The 19,010-nt window shown below is 41.2% G+C and overlaps 2 protein-coding genes across 3 annotated transcripts; one reads left to right on the forward strand and one right to left on the reverse strand.

The window, feature by feature from the left end:
* Positions 1-1,611: 1,611 nt before the first annotated feature.
* LOC110988188 (uncharacterized) lies at positions 1,612-7,522 on the forward strand. Of its 2 annotated transcripts, XR_015426888.1 has the most exons (6): positions 1,612-1,851; positions 2,292-2,382; positions 2,863-2,949; positions 4,119-5,802; positions 6,385-6,450; positions 7,152-7,522. XR_015426888.1 is itself a non-coding variant. In XM_022251492.2 (4 exons), the coding sequence occupies exons 1-4, from the start codon at positions 1,750-1,752 to the stop codon at positions 4,343-4,345; spliced, it is 507 nt and encodes a 168-aa protein (XP_022107184.2). In that variant the 5' UTR covers positions 1,612-1,749; the 3' UTR covers positions 4,346-6,005. The 2 variants fall into 2 exon arrangements, 1 of the variants encoding a protein (XP_022107184.2); XM_022251492.2 differs by lacking the exons at positions 6,385-6,450; positions 7,152-7,522 and having other exon boundaries at positions 4,119-6,005.
* Positions 7,523-8,427: 905 nt separating this feature from the next.
* LOC110988193 (ATP synthase F(0) complex subunit g, mitochondrial-like) lies at positions 8,428-17,291 on the reverse strand. Its single transcript, XM_022251499.2, has 3 exons — positions 17,153-17,291; positions 14,412-14,572; positions 8,428-9,798 (listed from the first exon to the last, which is right to left on the reverse strand). Exons 1-3 carry the CDS (start codon positions 17,235-17,237, stop codon positions 9,670-9,672), a joined length of 375 nt encoding a protein of 124 aa, XP_022107191.1. The 5' UTR covers positions 17,238-17,291; the 3' UTR covers positions 8,428-9,669.
* Positions 17,292-19,010: the final 1,719 nt, after the last annotated feature.

Here is a 19,010-nt window from a genome sequence, read left to right on the forward strand (position 1 = left end):
AGCTTCAGTAGCTAAAATAAAAACTGCACCCTCTCTTGGTCCGGCTCGAGGCTCATTGCAACACGCGCATGGTTTTAAGATTATCCTTAAAGCCATATGGTTGCATTTATTAGCAGTCCCACGAGCTAATTTAAATTGTTAATTGTACTAGATACTATTGAATGTATTCTACGTTTCATTTGCATAATCTAATAATGGATGGTAACGGGTCACAATCCTTCTGAGTAGGCCCCCAAATCTAAACGTGTTATGTAATGTGTAATGGTAATAGCACTATTCATGATAGTGGAATTATTCATGGTATGCAAATTAAAATACAATTCGGCATGGTGACTTCCGTAAGTGGATCACCACGCTTGAATAAAGGCCTTGCATCTTAATTAGTGATTTTACAGTCGATCGTATTTGGAATATGGTTAATGGGATAATTATCAATGTACGCAGGGCTTTAGGACATACCAAAAACCTGCTCATTACAGGGTCAATCCTGTATGAGCCAGAGGCAGAACTACCCAAACATCTTCTCCAATATTGTTGCAGTAAAAAAGGAAAAAAAATGTACTGAGCCGTCAAGCTGTTTTGCGGCAGTGATGTCTTGTAATCATTTTGGCGCCAATAGCTTACACAAATCGGACATGCCATTTTCATCTTATCAGAGACACTTCCTCCAAAATGTTAAGCTTATAAGTTGAAAGGTTGCGGGATCGTAGCACCATGCGAAGGAATGTATCTGTTATGAGTATGTGTGGTTCTGAAAAGAACCGGGATGATACTCAGAACCACACGTACTCATAAGAGATACATTCCTTCGCATGGTGTTACCGCAAGCCTTTCCACTTACTGCAGTCTTTCACCACGAATAGCCTGAAATTCCAATGTTAAGCTCCTTTTCTAGTTTTACTTACTCAGTGGTAGCAAGCAGAGACTTTCAACGCCTTCAACCTCGAGTGGCCAAAACAACAGAGGCTGTGTTTAGAATTGAAATCAAACGTCCCAGATATTCTTGCAATAAATAACCTCACTTGCATGAGAGGACCTATTTTTCCTGTATAGCTGCCATTGTAGAGTACAAAACAAACGGATAAGCAACAACGTACAGACAAAAGAACGAAAAACCCCACCACAACCAACAAACAGACAATAAACACCCCAACAACAAACAAATCAATAAACAACAAATCAATAAAAAATGGAGGGGGTTCATTTTGTAGGTACATTTGCATGTTCTTGTCTGGTCTGGATTAAGGTTGATTTATTTTTTTAGGGGGGGGGGGTGGTTTAGTTATAAGCGTTAGTTGTCAGTTTAGTTTTGCGTGGATTGGATTGAAGACTCAACAAAATTGTTTTTACCCAGTCTGTATTTTTCCCTACCCGGTCTTCAGGGCAACGAAGAATATTTAAACTGGTCCTTGTATCGAAATGATTCCAAATGGTATCTATTACAAAAACGTTCCTTCCAGTTGACTGTAATGAACTCATCTTGATATTAATATGCGTGGATTGAAGATGGTCTGTTCTACTAGAGGGTTACATTATTCATGAAGGACAGGGCAGACACGTGTTTATGCATATAATGCATTTCTCCTCATTTTATTGTCGTCCAATGCTTGACAAAAAGCACCATTCGCCAGACCGTCTTAGGATACCATCGCTCTAGGCTGCTGGGCTTAAAGAAGGACTTGTACTCAGCCGGAAGTTTTCGTTTAAAAAACAAACAAACAAAACAAAACAAAACAAAACAAGGCCATCATGCTTAGGGTTTCCTTTTTGTGTTTGCTGTATTTGTTGCTCTTTGGAACAGCCGAGGCCAACTGGGGCGACGGAAGTCGGGATCCTGATCACTCGCACTTGGTAAGGAAAGTTGGAAATCTGTTTGCTGCCTTGAAAGCCTCGGGAACTGTATTTCAATAGTTGGCTAAAAGTGGTAGGCGATGCTAGTGGGAGAAAGATGGCAAAAACTTTACAAACTTTTGGGTTTTATGGACAATGAAATACGACTGGTGACAAGTCTACACATCAGTGATATTTTTAATTAACCATCGATGGCCAAAATGCAAACTTAATTTGCCTTTCTTTAATTGTGAGTTAAAGTTACAATAGGATGCTGTCCCACGTGAACAAACAGAAGGATTAAGAATCGTAGTTTCACAAACAGCCGTTTGATAATATTACAATAAAAAAAAACATGATTTGTAACTTCACTATGACGCATGACTCACAGGCTGGGCAAGTACGCGTACATAAGGTTTAGTTTTTAGAGGTTAGTTTGGTTTTGTTTCTGACATTTTCAGGGGTTCGTCGCGGTGAACATGATTTGTAGCGACAACAGATCTGCCTGCGGCCATTGCTACTCTGCTCGTAGCCACGGTCTGGTGTATCTAAGTACGGTATACCCTCAGGAAGTTTTCCATAATGGACACCAGCTCTTTGTACGACTTGGAGGGCACGATTTCCAAACAATTAAGCTAGGGAACTAACGAAAGCACTTCTGACTGTTTTGAACAAGGTTCCACACGCAAACAATACCAGATAAATGTTGACTTCTTTGTAAATTAGACATCACTTTATTACAGGAGCTGAGTTTTTGATTAAGGGATACTTTATAAGCACTTTTCCAGTACTTTCTAATAGATTTCAGTCTCCTATGCATGCACTACAAGACCGTATTTCTCTGCATACTGGACGTCCTAATTTTCCCGTTTAATTCATCGGTCAGCAGCGCAGTTTCTATCTTGTTGTACTTCAAGAAACGCGAACATGTACACAATATTTCTATATTGGTATCCATTGGGCTTGTCAGGAACGTGATGCAGTTGATATTCTACGTAGATACTATTCAGAATATTTGATTTTTTTTTTCAGATGTGTTTGAGTACACTTCAGCGCCTTACAAATTTGAAGCGAGCATCCAAGACGGCGTCCAGGATTGGTACTGGACGTTCGTCCAAGGTAACTGCTTAAATTCGGGGTTATTTGAACGCAAGGATATTAAGACTGACGCATTTGTGGAAAGGCGTCTTGACCTACAGGAATTAAGCACTGGAATTCTTCATGCAAGCGTTCGTACGAGTGGACGTTAAGACCACACGATGCGTCTGATTATAGCTTTAAGTATCTGGTGCGCGGATCCAACGGTTCCCTGACGTACAGCGTGGGTAGCCTGAATTGACAAATACAGAAAACTTAGCAGTGGAAGATTTATGACGTTATGTCTGGGATAAATAGAGTGCGTGTCCTCTTAAGGTTTTGAGAATAACCACTTAAAAACGATACACAGTAGTAGAAATAATATCCAATCGAAACAAATCGAAAAAAGGACCAGTACATTAACAATAACATCCCGAAATCACCTGGTTCATCAAGCTATGGCCAGTTTTCGGATATTTTTTGAAAAGGATTGGAGTTCCAATTTTGTCATGGCAGATGCCAGACCTATTATACTAAATAGCTGGTATCTACTGGTCTGGGAACCAGATTTATGTGGGTAAGGGATACACGGGAGCGTTTGATTGGTCATCACGCTTCGCAAGCCGGTCTTGGATGCTGCCAACGGAGGGAGCAAGATGGCGGCTAATTTACATTGCCAAACATCATGAGGGTCATAACCTGTCGGAACCAATGTAAAAGTGGGGACACTTTACGTGTATTTTTTTTCCTGCGTCACCACTATCTACAATCATTCAAGAATCTATGTTGGAAAGTGTGGCAAACATGTTCCCGTTTTTACAGCCCGGAGTTGGCACTTTTGCATATTCCATGACAAGGGCATGGTTTTACAGAGCTCTTAAGTAGAAAGCCAGAAACAGGTTAGTTAATTAAGTATTTCAAAAAGCACGGTCACTGAGAAACAAGGCACAATATGCGCCAGTCCACATAAGCTGCGCTGATAGGGCAGATCTAGCACGTGCGTCCTAACGACCTCAGACGCGCTTCATTTGGGGCATGCGCTGTTGGAAAATCGAACTGACACGTTAGTCAGGGGCGGGACATTATAATAAAACTAAGATGCACAGCATCTAGTCTGTTAAACCTGTTCGGCTGAACATTTTCTCTAGAGCTAAACAAGAGGTCTAGAAAAAGGCGTCGTCTGTAGTTATCTTGTTTCTGCCACTCTCCAGACGATCCATCGGAGCCCTTCCGTGTCTGCAAAGAAGTCCGGGTGTCCTCCACCCCAGAGCTGCCGCTGCCCATGCGCGCCGCCCTCTGCATGGACAACGACTTCAGCGCCCTCAGCGTGCCAGGGGATTGTTCCCATCCGGTGGTCACCGTCAGCATGGACACGCACTTCGCCAACGAGAAGATCAACGGTCTGCAAACACTTTACTGCTTACCCCAGCAGGCGTAGGCTGTTCAGCGACAGTGGCCTCTTACATGTGGGAAGCTCTTGGAATCCCGGTCTTTATAGCAATGGAATTAAAGTGCTGATAGATTTTCAACAAAGACTTCTTTCAACTCTCTACCACGCACTTTTCTCTACTTTTGGATACTCTTTGCTGTATTAAAACTAAATGAAAAAAACATTGAGGTGAAAGTATCGGAAAGTGCATTTTTATATTATATTTTACATTAATGATTTTTCCTGACTACTGAGGGCGCTATTGCTGGGAATGGACGACCATGTTCGTTTTAAATACGTTTTTCATGAAAGCTGTAAAACCAAGATTATTTAGCTCATAGAAAACATTCCTGTAAAGGGTTGTTCATTAGTTTATTGCTAGGTATCTACACAGCAACCAATCATCAAAGTAAGATAGTTCAGGCCAGCAACTTTGAAAAAGTACAGCAGGTTGCTTTCACAAAAAAATGCCATATTCTATTTTCACTGGTTCTTCTTGAAAGAAAGCGAAACAGCCGCAGACAACTTGTTTCTGCTACGTATCATCATTCAACAAATTGGGTGAAAACTGATTTGACAGGAGGTTACCTCATTTTGTTTATAGGTAGTGTGCCCTTGGACAAGGCACCTTGTCACTCATTGCCTCTCTCCACCCAGGAGTAATTGGGTACCGGTACCCTGTGAGCTGGGGCAGAGATAGTTACTGTGGTTGATTCAGCCGTTTTGCGCCGAAAAGATCCTGAATGCTACAACTAGGCCTAGTGCCGCATTTAGTTCGATGTTCAGGTCGAAGGTCCTCTCCCCCACTCGGCCCCTCTTTTTAACAAAACGGAGTCATGTTCCTACGTCATACACTTCGGTCACACTCGAAGTCCCGTTTCTCTGTAAAATGAGAAACGGGTGCTTTCAAAGACCTCTTCAAGCTCGGTTTGGTTGCGATACTATTGTCATGTCGGCTTTTGATGACAACTTTCCCTTCGGCAGTGTTTGGTACATTATGAAGCCAGCCATGGGACAGAGAGACCCCCGCCTCTGTGTTGGTCATAGTTATACTGGTATCTCACGAATTCTTTTCAGACATTGGGGGGGGGGTTAAAGTGACAACAGGCTGGAGTGTGTATAGGGATTGGACTTGTTGGGGGGTACCCTTCTACCCCTTTTCGTGCCATGCCTGGTACAGTTAAGTTTGGGAATTTCCAGTGAAGCAAATCCGGGATCGATTCCTTGGAAATGGCGGCAGTGAATGCGAAACATCACCCAACAATCCCCTGACAGGCCCACTTTCTGTGCGCTTGAAGTTAATAACATCACAGAAGATCAGACTTACATGTTTAATAGTCACGGTTTGGATGTGAAAATAAACGTGGTTTTCAGGCTGGCTGTAAGACCAAGAAACGAACCCGGACATGGCGCGGAAGCGATTGTGAACTTGGCTACGGGAATCGTGTCGGCGTTCGTGGTAGTTTGTAAGTTTTGTTATTGTCGTTGGTGTTTGCCTCTGCTGGATCTACCTTATCTTTGCTCTCTTGTCGAGGTGTCTGTCGGGGTGTTTTGTTATTTGTTTGGGGTTGTTTTGGGGTGTTATTTGAAGGTGGGTTTTCATATGTTTTATGAGCTTTTTTGTCTCGTCTCTTGGGGAGCTAGGGGTGTTACTTCTGTTTGCTTCTTTTTGCTGTGGCGTTTGTTTCTTTATTTTATTTGTTGGGGTGATTCAAGGAGCTATGTTGCTTTTATTATTTTAACTAAAAGGGCCAAGGGTTGTGGTTCCACGTAGTTCCGAGCACGCACACGCAACTGGGGAAAACGGCCGGCTTGTCTGCCGCCACTAAGCGTCTCAAAGTCGCCCACTGGATTATGTGAAAAGCCATCACACTAGACTAGACTTTTGGGGGCGGGGATGAAGCTGGCGAGGGAGGGGGATATTTTTCTGGGGATACTAAGTACACGTACGTGTGACAGAAATAGGAGACTGTGAAAGTAGAGGCGTTTGACTTTTTTTTCACTTCTCTGTTTTGTCAAACGTTATAACAACGCTTTTCCTTTCACAGTGGGGCTGTTATTCGGCGGTGGCGTGATTTGGAAATGCCGCACGCGCAGAAAGAAGAAACTTGCCGGTGAGGATGGATCGCGACTCAAGTTTTGCTTTAAAAAACTGTAGTCTGTTTTAAAGGAGAACACTTCTTGGATTTCTTGGAGAGGAAACCGTTTAAATCAAATATATCAATTGTCAATTTTTTTAACATGAGAGCGTCCTGGCTAAATGTATCAGGGGGAGGATTTTCCTTTTTAATTCATTTTCTTAAACGAATAGTTTGTTATACTGGGATCTAGGCCTACATCCATATGTATCATTAAAAAATGACTGGCATAATATCAATGGGTTCCAGCATGGTACCGGGATGTCGCAGGACACTTGCACTCAATGCGGTAACTTGGGCCGAATTTCCGGGGGTGGAGGTCAATGAGGGGGGCACACATTATTTTCAGGAGGGGGGGCACTTCTAGAGAATAAGTTGCAGCTGCACTACACCGGAGATTATTCAAAGATTTTAAATTATGCCACTACTTGCTCCGTGTTACTGTTTCAGCCAGTCAAAGCTTAACTTATATTAATCGCAATTATAGCGTTGAAGCAAGCCCCGGGTTTTTGCTCTACACCAGGGGGTTCTATACCCATTTTCTTGGTAGTGGGGTGGGGGGAGACAAAGTCGCCCTTGCACCCCGTAGATAGAACCGCGCCTGTTCTATAGACCTACACGTATCTGTATGATAGTTCGACAGTGTCTGAATATTCACGACTTTTCATTTTATTTAGATACGGGAAACAACCAACAGTCTTCAGACCAGCACAACGGGGAGTCGGACGCAAGACTCGAACGGCAACTAACACCGCCTACCGACGAATTGCAGCCCGTGTACGAAACATTAAACGGCGGCTAGCTCGTTGCTAGCAACTTGGCTAATGTAGGGAATATTTCCGGACTGGCCTTGGACGTTAAAGACTGGCTCCGGAGAACGCACACGGATAACATCCCTCACCTTTGGCTGGAGCCACCACAAGCATCCACCCTCCCGAACTGGTCTGGAACGACGTCTAAGACCAACCAAGTACATATCAATTAAATACATTTATCTATGAAGTCAGGTCCCCCTTTTTCGACAAAGTTATCCCGATGAAGGCCCGTGTTGATGGCCTAGCTGCTCATGGAGATAAGCACGGTAGTCCATTCATTTCTCAGAAAGGACTCTACCAAAGGGACAGCTGCAAAGTCCAATCCTCCACGGGAAACCACAAGCTGCGAAAGAAAATACTGACAAATCGAGTTGTAAACCATTTCTGATATCATGTATAGCAACCAACCACCCTTCACAGTTCAAATTCATCGATTACCTACCTTGAAAAAATATTGAAACAAGACCAACACAAGACCTCTAGTCTGAGTTCAAGTCACAAGCTACACCTGAACTGCAACAAAAGCATTCCTTTGCGACTGTTCATACTGTTACTTGCGACTTGTCTTGTGAAGTCTGGTGTGTGGTCTTCAGTCCGGTCTTGTGATGTCTCGACGACCACAGTTATCTGGTCCCTAACAATAAATCACCTGTATTTGATTTAGTCATTAGGTCATAATTATACACCTGCAAAAAAACCCTGTTCTATACGAAGCAGTACAAGTTCTGTAAAATACCTTTGATTACATGTATTTATTTTGGTAGTTTGTGGGACTGCATTTAAGTGCAAATTTGACGGAAAGGTGATGGGTTTTCGGTAGCACAATGTAAAATATTTCTCTTGTATGTGTGGTTCTGGTAAATTTGAAATACATGTATCTGGTAATAACTTTGTTGAACATTAAAACAAGAAGTCACGCACTTGCACTCAACTCTGTGTATAAAGGGCACATGAAAGCCTACATGCTTAATGCACATGTACATGTATGGGGATGTGGGTGGACTTTGGTTATGGCTCTTGTTCATTTATTTTGTCAGTAATGTTTAGTCATGTCACATTATGTCTCTTTAAAGCACCCTGCAACACGTCACAATTCTTGAACATGAAATAATCTCAACACTGAATTCAACTTCAAAGGTTTCAAATTAACAACTTTCTAAACAACAGTAATTTATTCACAAATGGATTCGTGGAACACAACCTATGCGCTTGATGCTAAAAAGTAAATGGTGTTGGAAATAAAGGTATTGATGCATAGAGGCAATAATCGGATTACCATACATGGTAAGCCTAGACTGGGAAGCTGTCCACATAAGGTCGAGTCGGGGGCAGTAATAAGACTAAACACCAGTAGTCTTTAGGACTCTTCCGTAAAGGCTGGGAGACGTACACGTATAACGCCGCGTCTGAGTGGTTTGGCTGTGGCTAGATGTAATCAGTGCACCTACACGTATGGAGAATGCATGAAGCCACGACTACATGTGGCTTACACCTTACGCACATTTGTGTACTTCTTGTTGCTGTAGGCAACAAAAGTGGACACCGCCTTCCTGTGTGGCAAACACAACGGCTATGTCTGAATGAACCGACTGTGGCTAAAATGTACACACAGTATACATGTACAATGTACATGTATGTGTCTTCAGCCACTACGCAATGAGTCAATGAGTTATGACTTGCAAAGCCACACACGTCATTTCCATCTCCACTTCTGTCATAGCCATACCGTGTACACGTAGGAAACGGTATTTATTTATGTTGGAAATAAAATCAAAAGCCTAATTTATCCTTCCTTAACCCTAGCCCTGCCAGACACAGCATAGTGCAGCAGGTGTAAAAGTCTGACGTGCTTTGATGCCCTAGGCAATCGACAGCAGCCGGTGAAACTGGCGATGTCGAGACAATAGGAGCTAGTCCCGTGGAACAATGCCACTGCTGGATCTTGCGGTGTCTGGCAACCACAGACTCCTAGGCTGCTTGGCCTTGGGGAGAGTTGACCTGTTGGATCTTGCTACACTGGGCAGGGAAGTTACATGCACTTTGACAAGAGACACAGGCTAGGCCGATTTGTCTAGCAAGGTTTCTTGCCAAAATACTCCAGAAGGGTTAGGGTAAACAGTGTTCATCAATTAATTTACTGAAAACGAAGCCACTAAAGATTTCTCTTTAAATAAAAACCAGTCTTAAATACGAAACACATGCAATCATTTAAATTTTACTTTCTCAAATTGTTTTGCTCAAACTTTCAAGAAAAGAAAAATAACCTAAATCACACTTCAACGTGCAAACCGCCCAGAAGCACCACTATTAAAAGAGGGGTGCTGGGTGATCCGGCACAAATTTGGGCTTGGAACTGGCAGGCTTCAGCTGTCAGCTGTCGTTAAATGTACTTGGGCTCCGGGTGGTCAGACTTGACGTTGTAGCCGATGATACTCCGCCTCCCGATCTGCTCGCCCACGAAGAACCAGAACGCCACCTCCACGCAGACAAGGGTGTTACGGAATGCCTCCTGGTGATATATATTAAAAAAAAGATCAAGATGAGATGTGTAATGACAGTACGGTTGGTGCAGTGGGTTTTTCCTCTCCTTTCACCCCTGCGGCCACGGTTCGAATCCCACCAAGGTCAGCAACTCACCACGTGGATTGAGTTTTCAGTACCTGCCTGATTCCGTGGGTTTTTCCTGAAATATTTATCCAGGTTTCCCTCACTCTTCTAAAACTTAACATTTCTTCACTGTCTTCTCAACTGCCATTTCATTCTGTGATTGGTGTTAAATAAACTAAAATAAATTAATAGAAATACTCATAAATCAGTAAATAAAGATCATGTACATGATCCTGTAGTAAGGATGAGGCCCAGAGATTTGGATCTCTTACTCCTGAACATGCTGAATATACATGTACATGTGGGCAATTCCAGAAATTAGATGTACATGTAGGTGTCCATCTTTTTTCGTGAGCCCTTTTCACATCTGGCATGTGATTTTGTAATTTCAGAACACATTTTCTAATTTCCAAGAGTGATGAATTAATGAAAACTACCTGCCAAACAAATGCAGGGCAGCAATAATTTGAAATTGATTCCAATGATATTTAGATGTCAAATAACAAAGGTCAGATGTAACTGGGATGCCAACATGTCACACTTTTGGACGCCTAAATTCAGGATTTACCCATGTACAGTCGAACATACATGTACATGTACATGTAAGAAGAGCACTGTTACATATTATACAAGGTCATATTTACCGGTACACATGTTTAACAAGGACAATTTTAGGTCCCAATTCTTTGTTCGTCTTTGTTTTCCATTACTGATAACATACATGTACATGTAAGGTACATGTACTGTAACTACATGTACATGTATCAAAACTACTGTAACTACATGTACATGTATCAAAACTACTGTAACTACATGTACATGTATCAAAACTACTGTAACTACATGTACATGTATCAAAACTACTGTAACTACATGTACATGTACATGTATCAAAACTACTGTAACTACATGTACATGTATCAAAACTACTGTAACTACATGTACATGTATCAAAACTACTGTAACTACATGTACATGTATCAAAACTACTGTAACTACATGTACATGTATCAAAACTACTGTATTTTCATGTACATGTATCAAAACTACTGTAACTACATGTACATATGTATCAAAACTACTGTAACTACATGTACATGTATCAAAACTACTGTAACTTCATGTACATGTACATGTATCAAAACTACTGTAACTACATGTACATGTAATTTGTGAAGTTCCAAGGATCTTGTTCTAACAGAGTTCCACTGTACAATGTACATGTACCGGTACATGCTGGGTCCGGGGCTCAAATCCGGCACCTGGTTTACGTGCTGCAACTTTGGTTAGACATGTTAGATCAGTTTATCCTCGTCCGTCTCACCGACCAGGGCTGTAAAGTGGGTACCCATGAGGGAGGAGATGGTTGTGTTGGATTAGTTGCGTTTTGCCCAAACTGGCAGCGTTGAGCTGCGCTGCAAGGGCAGCCGAGATGTTCTCAGTGGTATTTATGAGCCAGCTGAGCTGGGGGTATTAATGATGCAGCGCCTCGACTCAAGTAACACCAATGCTGGATATGCTCTATTAAAGGGTACATGTAGCTGTGATCAATTTTTGTGATTACAAACCTCTGAATTGCACTTTTGTGCCTCAGTTTACCTTATTTCAACCTTTGTTTCATGAGTTCAAATGGTATTTTAAAGCCTTCTGGGTTTTCTGTTAATGAGCATTTCCATATTCATGAGCAAAACTGTGATGTCATCTCAGGAAGAGGCCTTAATGTTAAATTAGTTTGTACACAAAAAAGTCATTTTCCTGGACTAAACTTTCTCTTCTTTGCTGATTCACTGTTGTTTATAAATGTGCATAGCAATAAGAAAGCATCAACCCCTCTATCAGAAATGTTTTCAGTATTCAGTTAGTAAATTCCGAGTTCACAATTTGAACAGAAACACCTACATGTATGTATGTATGCACTGAACCATGTCTTCCTTAGATGATTTCACAGCAAGAGCGCCCTCAGTTGTCCGGAAAAGCATGGATAATTTTCATTGTTTAAAAGCATCCACTTCTCAGTGCAATTAACCAAATAGGAGTGTGTAAGAGTTTCATACAATGAAGAAGAGTACAAAGATAAAAATTCATTGCAGCTACATGTCAAATCATCAATTGTTTGTTCATCCAATGCTTTAAATAGCGCCTAAATCAGTGACAAAAGCAACCCATTTTTCCTAATGTGATCATATTTATACCATAGAGTGGCCATTTCCGACTTCAGATAGCTGAAGGGCAATTCCATGGGAAGGTAGACTTGACAATAAAATGTCAAGTTTATCACAAGGCAAAAGAAAGGAGTACATGTACCTGTACTTAGGTTTTACCCATGTGGGTTAAAGTCAAAGAAACAAAGGAATTACATGTACATCAATCGGTGGAATATTTTGCAAAATACAGTTATAAATGCTGAAGGAATTTTTTTAGTCATCCAAACTGCTAAATTACAGTATATGCTTAACTGAATTTGTATTTTTGAAAATAGAAAAAAAAAAAGCCAGCAGTTCTATATTTCAATTTAGAGAAGCAAAATGGGTCTACATGTAAATGTACATGTACTTCAGTCCCTTATGAGGAAATTTCCACACCACCTTCCAAAAATATTTCATCATCACACAAAGATTTACATGTACAGTACATGTATGCATTTTGGCCATGTAACGCAAGTTACATTGCACCAAACAATAATTTTTTTTCATTCAGAAAAATTATGAGAGGTAATTTATTGGCTTTGGTAATTTCTAAACTTATCACACCTTGATTCTCTGAGCAAGATGTTTGCCAAAATATACAGTGCCATCAGTTTACAAAAATGTCAAGAAAAAGTTTAACACGAATTAGCATGTAACGTGAGTTACCACCATGTAACGCGAGTTACCACCATTTAACGCGAGTTACCACCATGTTACGTGAGTGTGCCCATGCACGAGCATTGCCCTACATGTACATGTACCGTAGCTGTGTTACACTGACACTGCGGTACATTGTACATGTACATGATGCCGTTCCTTCACTCCTGCAATTGACCTAAAACATAATGGCGCACATACCGGTACATGTACAGTGGAATGTCGCTATGCCGAACACCGCAATATCGAACATTCGGCTATACCGAACATTGTCCTTGGCTCCCAATATTTTGTGCACAAAACCTATCGAACATTATGCAGTTCTTTGCAAATCAACCGAGATTTGCCACAGCATGTACATGTACAGTATCAGAGATCGATCCTGAGCGGTAGCTTCATGAGTTTTAGGATAAACTAAATCTCAGTTTTGTAACTCAAGATTTAATAAAAAACAAAAATAATTAACAGATACATTTCTAGAAACCTCAAACGTGAATGCAACGGCAAAACATCATGAAAACAGCAAATCACAGTATCACACGAGGGCGCACTTCAGTTAGACAAGAGAGGGCACTATTCAACATGGCATCGAAACGTTCAGCAGTAAATTTTGCTATACCGAATGACTGTTGTACCGAACATTTAGCGTGGACCCCGTCGTGTTTATTATAGCGGCGTTCCACTGTACATGAACGCAATGTTTACTGCAGCGCATTGTGGGTGAAATCAAAGATGGCGGACATGACAGTCAGCCATGCGAGCCTTTGCCTGACGTTAGACGGAGCAAACTTGCAGTCTTGTGAAGCCCTGGCATTCGCCGTGAGTTTGATACACAAAATGGCACACTCAAGTTAACACGGAACTATTTTGGAAAACACAGGCCTTCTCAATCTAAGGATCTTGTTCACAATTTTCCATGCGCATGAAGTTCTAGCAATAACACGTGTACTGTTGTCCCCACCTTTCACCCACAATGCACCACAGTAAACACTGCGTTACTTTATTGTGTTTTAGGTCTATTGAAATGGCAGCTGAGTCTGAATTACAGTGACACAAAATACAGTCAACTCTCATAATAAAACCACTGTTACAAAGAATGTCGAGAATCTCAATTTCTTGGATTCTTCTTTGCTTTTCCAATCATCTAACAACATGTACATGTACATCAAAGTTCCTGGTTATAACAAAGTGATCTATTGGTCCTGGCAACTTTGTTATAACGAGCGCAAACTGTATAACTTTGTTTCATTTTGGGTGGACAGTCGATTTAGGCTCTCCACCATATTGGAAGCTGATAAAACTATGTATGCATAGTTTCAAACGCAAAGCGAAGTAAACTAACACATGAAGGGTTTAATTCCAAAATGAGATATATCCATTTGAAAAACATGCAATTTTACCACAATTATGAAAGATCGAAGAGCTTAGCAGTGTACCATTTATCCTTAAACGTCTTCGTAACTGTACAGACTCATTAAAGTTATGTTGCGCTGTCTAAACGCTGCAGAAACTGATGGCCGGCAACTAAGAGAGGGTAAGATTCTGAAGGATACCAAATTGGCACCTACCGCATTTTAGAAATAAACTCTTCACATAGTTTGTCAACTTCCAATACCCTGGGTCACTAATATTGACTATTCACCCGTTGCCTATAGTCCGGAAAACTATTTACCCTTGTGGTGAGGTTCATAAATTTCCCTGAGCGTGCGCTAGCCACCACCTCGCTGAAGCCCTTCTGGATGGCGGGGATCTCGGACGGCATGGGAGGGACTAGCTCCACCCGGGCGTAGTACCAGAACTTGGACAGGCGGGGCCTTGTCCACTGCACCGCATCTGCGTATTGAGGTCAGAGACAAAAACTGTCATATGCATGTAGGACGATTCCACACAAAAACATACATGTCAAGCAGTTAACCCTTACACGTACATGCCAACACATGTAGACCTACATGTACATGTATATAAACAGTACACACATGTATGTACAGTGTACATGTACACGTACATGTTATGAGGTACATGTATACATGTAAATGTACATGTATGTATATGTACATTTAGAGTGTGCTTGGAGTACATGTACCGGTACGTGTACATGTACATGTGCAGGAGTTGCCTTATTGAGCGAGCATGAGTCCTACTCTGATCAGTATCCAATCAAACTTTTTGCACGGCCATTGATGACATCATTGGCCTAATATGGAACGTAAGGGCGTGGCTACTGGAGATTTGCAAACATAATGCTAAATATACCTGTACATAGATATAATGAGAATTCAGGATTGTTGTGCGACCGTTGAGACAAGTCGTCGGTATTAAGTCATTCTTTGCGCAGTCAACCGATCTTGCACCCCCCGCTGCACGTATATGGCCAGTATGATATGTATTACAGTCATGGTAGCTTGAAATGAAAACCTACCTCCTTGGAGTTGTCCTTCAGTTCTGCATTCTCAGACAGGTTTGGGTTTGAAGTGAAATGTAAACTTCTTCTTGAACAAAACTTGCTCTCGGAAAATTTTGGCCAGAATTCTGATTCGCACTTTGACATTTTGGAACGGTGTGGGGAAAAATGACGAATAGTCTAGAGCGATATATGTCACTCACTGCGAGTGATCCCAAATCCTTTTTCTCATACTCAACAGTCATATACGTGTAAACTCTTGCATCTCATGTCTGTTTAATCAAAATGACTTTCAAAGTTGCATTTTATTAAAACTGGCTGAAAACTGAATGCATATTGTTTCCTAGTTTTGGATCACGCATTAAGTGTATGCACGCAATCTACTTTGCAAACTCATCTCGCTAGATACGGACGTTGCAGAAATGTGGGTGACACAATGGGTTCGTCAGCTGTGCGACACAAAGTAGTATTGTTGATGGCTCGCGCTGTTCAGCTGAAAGAGTTGAGTCGAAATTTACACAAGATCCAATTTTTAAAAAATTCATACGAATTCTTATTTATGAACCAAGTTTTCTGAATTGAGGAATTTTTCATTAGAAAATAAGATTTTTAAAATGGTTCTGGCTGAAAATAGATTTGCCGCTCGCGTGGTTACTTTCCGGAAACAGATCCAGACTGAGGAAAAGTGTCACCACTTTTGTTGATCCTGTACGTCCGAATTAAAAGTTTAAAATTTGAAACTGAATTGGTGTTAACAGTGGTATTTTTATCACACAAGGTGGACGGTGACCACATTTCACTGGAATTTGAGGATTTTTATAGAGCTGCAATCTGACTGAATAATTTCACTATCTTGAACTGGGAGAACGACTGTATTATGTGAAGAGATCTCACTGGTCGAGTTGTCTCTCTGTCAAAGTCAAGTTGTCCTAATGGACAACTTGGCAAATGGTCGAGTTGTCTCAACTGTTGAGTTGTCCGAAGTCTAGCCCCCCTAGAGTGGCAAGGACTCTTGCTATCGCTGCATCCTTAGCCATATATCCATAAACGCAATTTGTGTGTCATTGTGGTGAAAGATTTCGGCGCACTCACTTATCATCATAGGCGCAATATCTTTTGCACACAGAAATGATCCTTGACCTCTCCGCTTTCTAAAAACCAGTTATTGAATGATTTCACTCACGTTGATCAGGTATTTTCCAGTCTTGTGCCTTCGCCCATTCAATCTCATGGGCACGCGCTCACAGTCACCATCTTTAAAATAAGGTCGTTGAACATTACGTCACTTGACCCCTTATCTTCTCGACGGCTGTTCCATGTCAAGACATACCTGTATCTAATACAAGGACTGTGCGATAAGATAATACATATACTAACAGGCTCTTCCAAAACTTGGGCAGCAGTTGTAATATGTCTTGACATGGAACAGCCATCGAGAAGATTAGGGGTCAAGTGACGTAATGTTCAACGACCTTATTTTCAAGGTGGCGACTGTGATGAGAACGGAAACTGTGAGATTAAATGGATGAAGGCAAAAAGACTGGAAAATACCTGTTCAACGTGAGCGAAATCATTCAATAGGCCCTAGGCCTAAATGGTACATGTAATTAGAATGCGGAGAGGTCAAGGATCATTTCTGTGTGCAAAAGAAATGCGCCGAAATTTTTCACCACGCCGACACGCAAATTGCGTACAAACGGATGTTTAGCTGAGGATGGATCGGTAGCGAGAGTCCATGCCACACTAGTGGGGCTATCCGAATTCGAGTTGGCAAACGGTCGAGTTGTCCGACATCCTACATCATGTAGTACATGAGTACATCATATACAGGTACATCCAGATCAGATGTCGGACAACTCGACATACATGATGTACATCAGCACATGTAGGCCTACGCAGGCCTGACGAAAAACATCGTAAGCGTACAACAAACAACACTTTAAACAAAACAAATCCCTCTTAAAACCTTCACTATCATTATGTCTATTGAGTCAGGATGGACAACATCTTACCTCCTGCTACTTTGGGTCCCTGCGTGACCACTGAAGTTCCCAATCTTTGCCCCAATCCAACGATTTTCTGCAACGCCTTCGCCATCTTGGATGCCGGTAAACGTTAATGGGTTTCCTACCGGGTACCGTTTGTGCGCGACAAGCCCTGACATACGTAGGAATTTGGAAACACCGTCGTAATGCAATTTTTGCTGGTAACGCATACCGTACATGCAATATCACTCTAAACGATGTACGTGTACACTGGTACCCGTGCAGTGTGTTATTTCAATAAAGTCGCCACCAGTCCGTTTGTAGCCGCAATTTTCTGCAGCGATGGAGATACACGTAGGTCCCTACTTATGGAGACCAAAAGTGGACAACCTCATTTTCAGTGAGTAGATTTTTACTCAAAAAACGCAATTTTCCGCTAGGAGAAAAGTGGACAAGTAAAAACTTCAAATTTTCACTAGCAAATTTTATTTGATGCTCCCAAAGAGGACAACCCTATTTTCTCATTTTCTGCAAGTACATATAGATGTTCGGGTTTTTGAAGTTGCACCACCCCTTTTCATAAATCCCAGTTTTCAGTTTTCAACTTGTCCGCTTTTGGACCACCCCGCCGTCGGCAAAGTAAAATCCAAATTTCTGCCAGCAGAAAATAGGGTTTTATGAATTCCCCAAACCCAAAATCTACTAGCAAAAAATGAGAAAATGGTCTTGTCCACTTTTGGAGCATGACAGTAATTTTGCCAGAAGTGGGAATTTGAAGTTTTTAGTTGTCCACTTTTGACGCGCCACGAAGAGTTGTTAAAGTAAAATCCAAATTTCTCCTAGCGGAAAATTGCGTTTTTTGAAAATGCTTTAGGCAAAGTCCAAAATCCCGAAAATCTGCTAGCAGAAAATGAGGTTGACAACGTTTGACGCTCCATACGAATTACACTACACGTCCACAATAAGTTACTAAATGCTGAAGTCTGAGCACGTGGCACGTGGGCCAAGGGTTCCAGCTTGGGTTTTTTTTATATGTAATTGGTTTCCAGAAAAAGAATTTTCTCGGAAAGAAACAAAAAAGTAAATGTAAATATCCACAAGGCTAAAAGGTTCTGAAATTGTGGCATCGACTCCGGACAATGGTTACCCTTTACATGGGGTTTCAAACAAGGTTCCGATGCTCAATCCTTCCTGTAAGCAGGCAAACGGTACCCTGGCTCCTCAATCCTCACTTAGTATCGGGTTCATCGAATCTTTCCTCAGACTGCCTTTCTGCCTGTAATTTCGGGTTTGCTCCAGTTTTATCTTTTCATACATATATTACTTTTAATTCTTCAATGGTTTGCCACATTTTAGCGCTCGGGGACAAACAACTCCCCTCTTTTTACAGTTGTTTTTTTTTTCAATTGCAGGGAGCGTCAAACAAAATACAAACTGTAAATTTTGACATACTCCGTATGAAATTTTAGAGATTAACCTTTGCGAAACCAATTTATTATATGGCCCAGTGTGCTGAATAATATGCACTCTGACAGTATAAAAAACGAATACGCATCCCGGAAATTGCCAAATATGCTTAGAGAAATTAGTTTCAACAGCTGAAAAAATCTAGAGTAAGAGACATCTAAAATGTTATGTCTTTTCCAATATTTTTCTGGCAATGTTTAGAATACAATGACGTATTTTTAAATAACTTCTTGATAAAAGAATTGTTTTCCCTCGCAGTTTCTTCGGTTTATTACTCTTTAACAGACACTTCCTTGTATTTGTTATTTTAAACTAAAACGAAGCGGAACAACACTTTATATTTGAGGTTTACTTTATAGTCGGTTTTGAGAGAAGGTATTATGAAATCTCTCAATAAAGGAAGTTTGCAAAGTATATT

Source organism: Acanthaster planci, linkage group LG10, assembly GCF_054643075.1.
Source record: "Acanthaster planci isolate LZ-2023a linkage group LG10, COTS_SCS, whole genome shotgun sequence".
Classification (NCBI taxonomy): domain Eukaryota; kingdom Metazoa; phylum Echinodermata; class Asteroidea; order Valvatida; family Acanthasteridae; genus Acanthaster; species Acanthaster planci.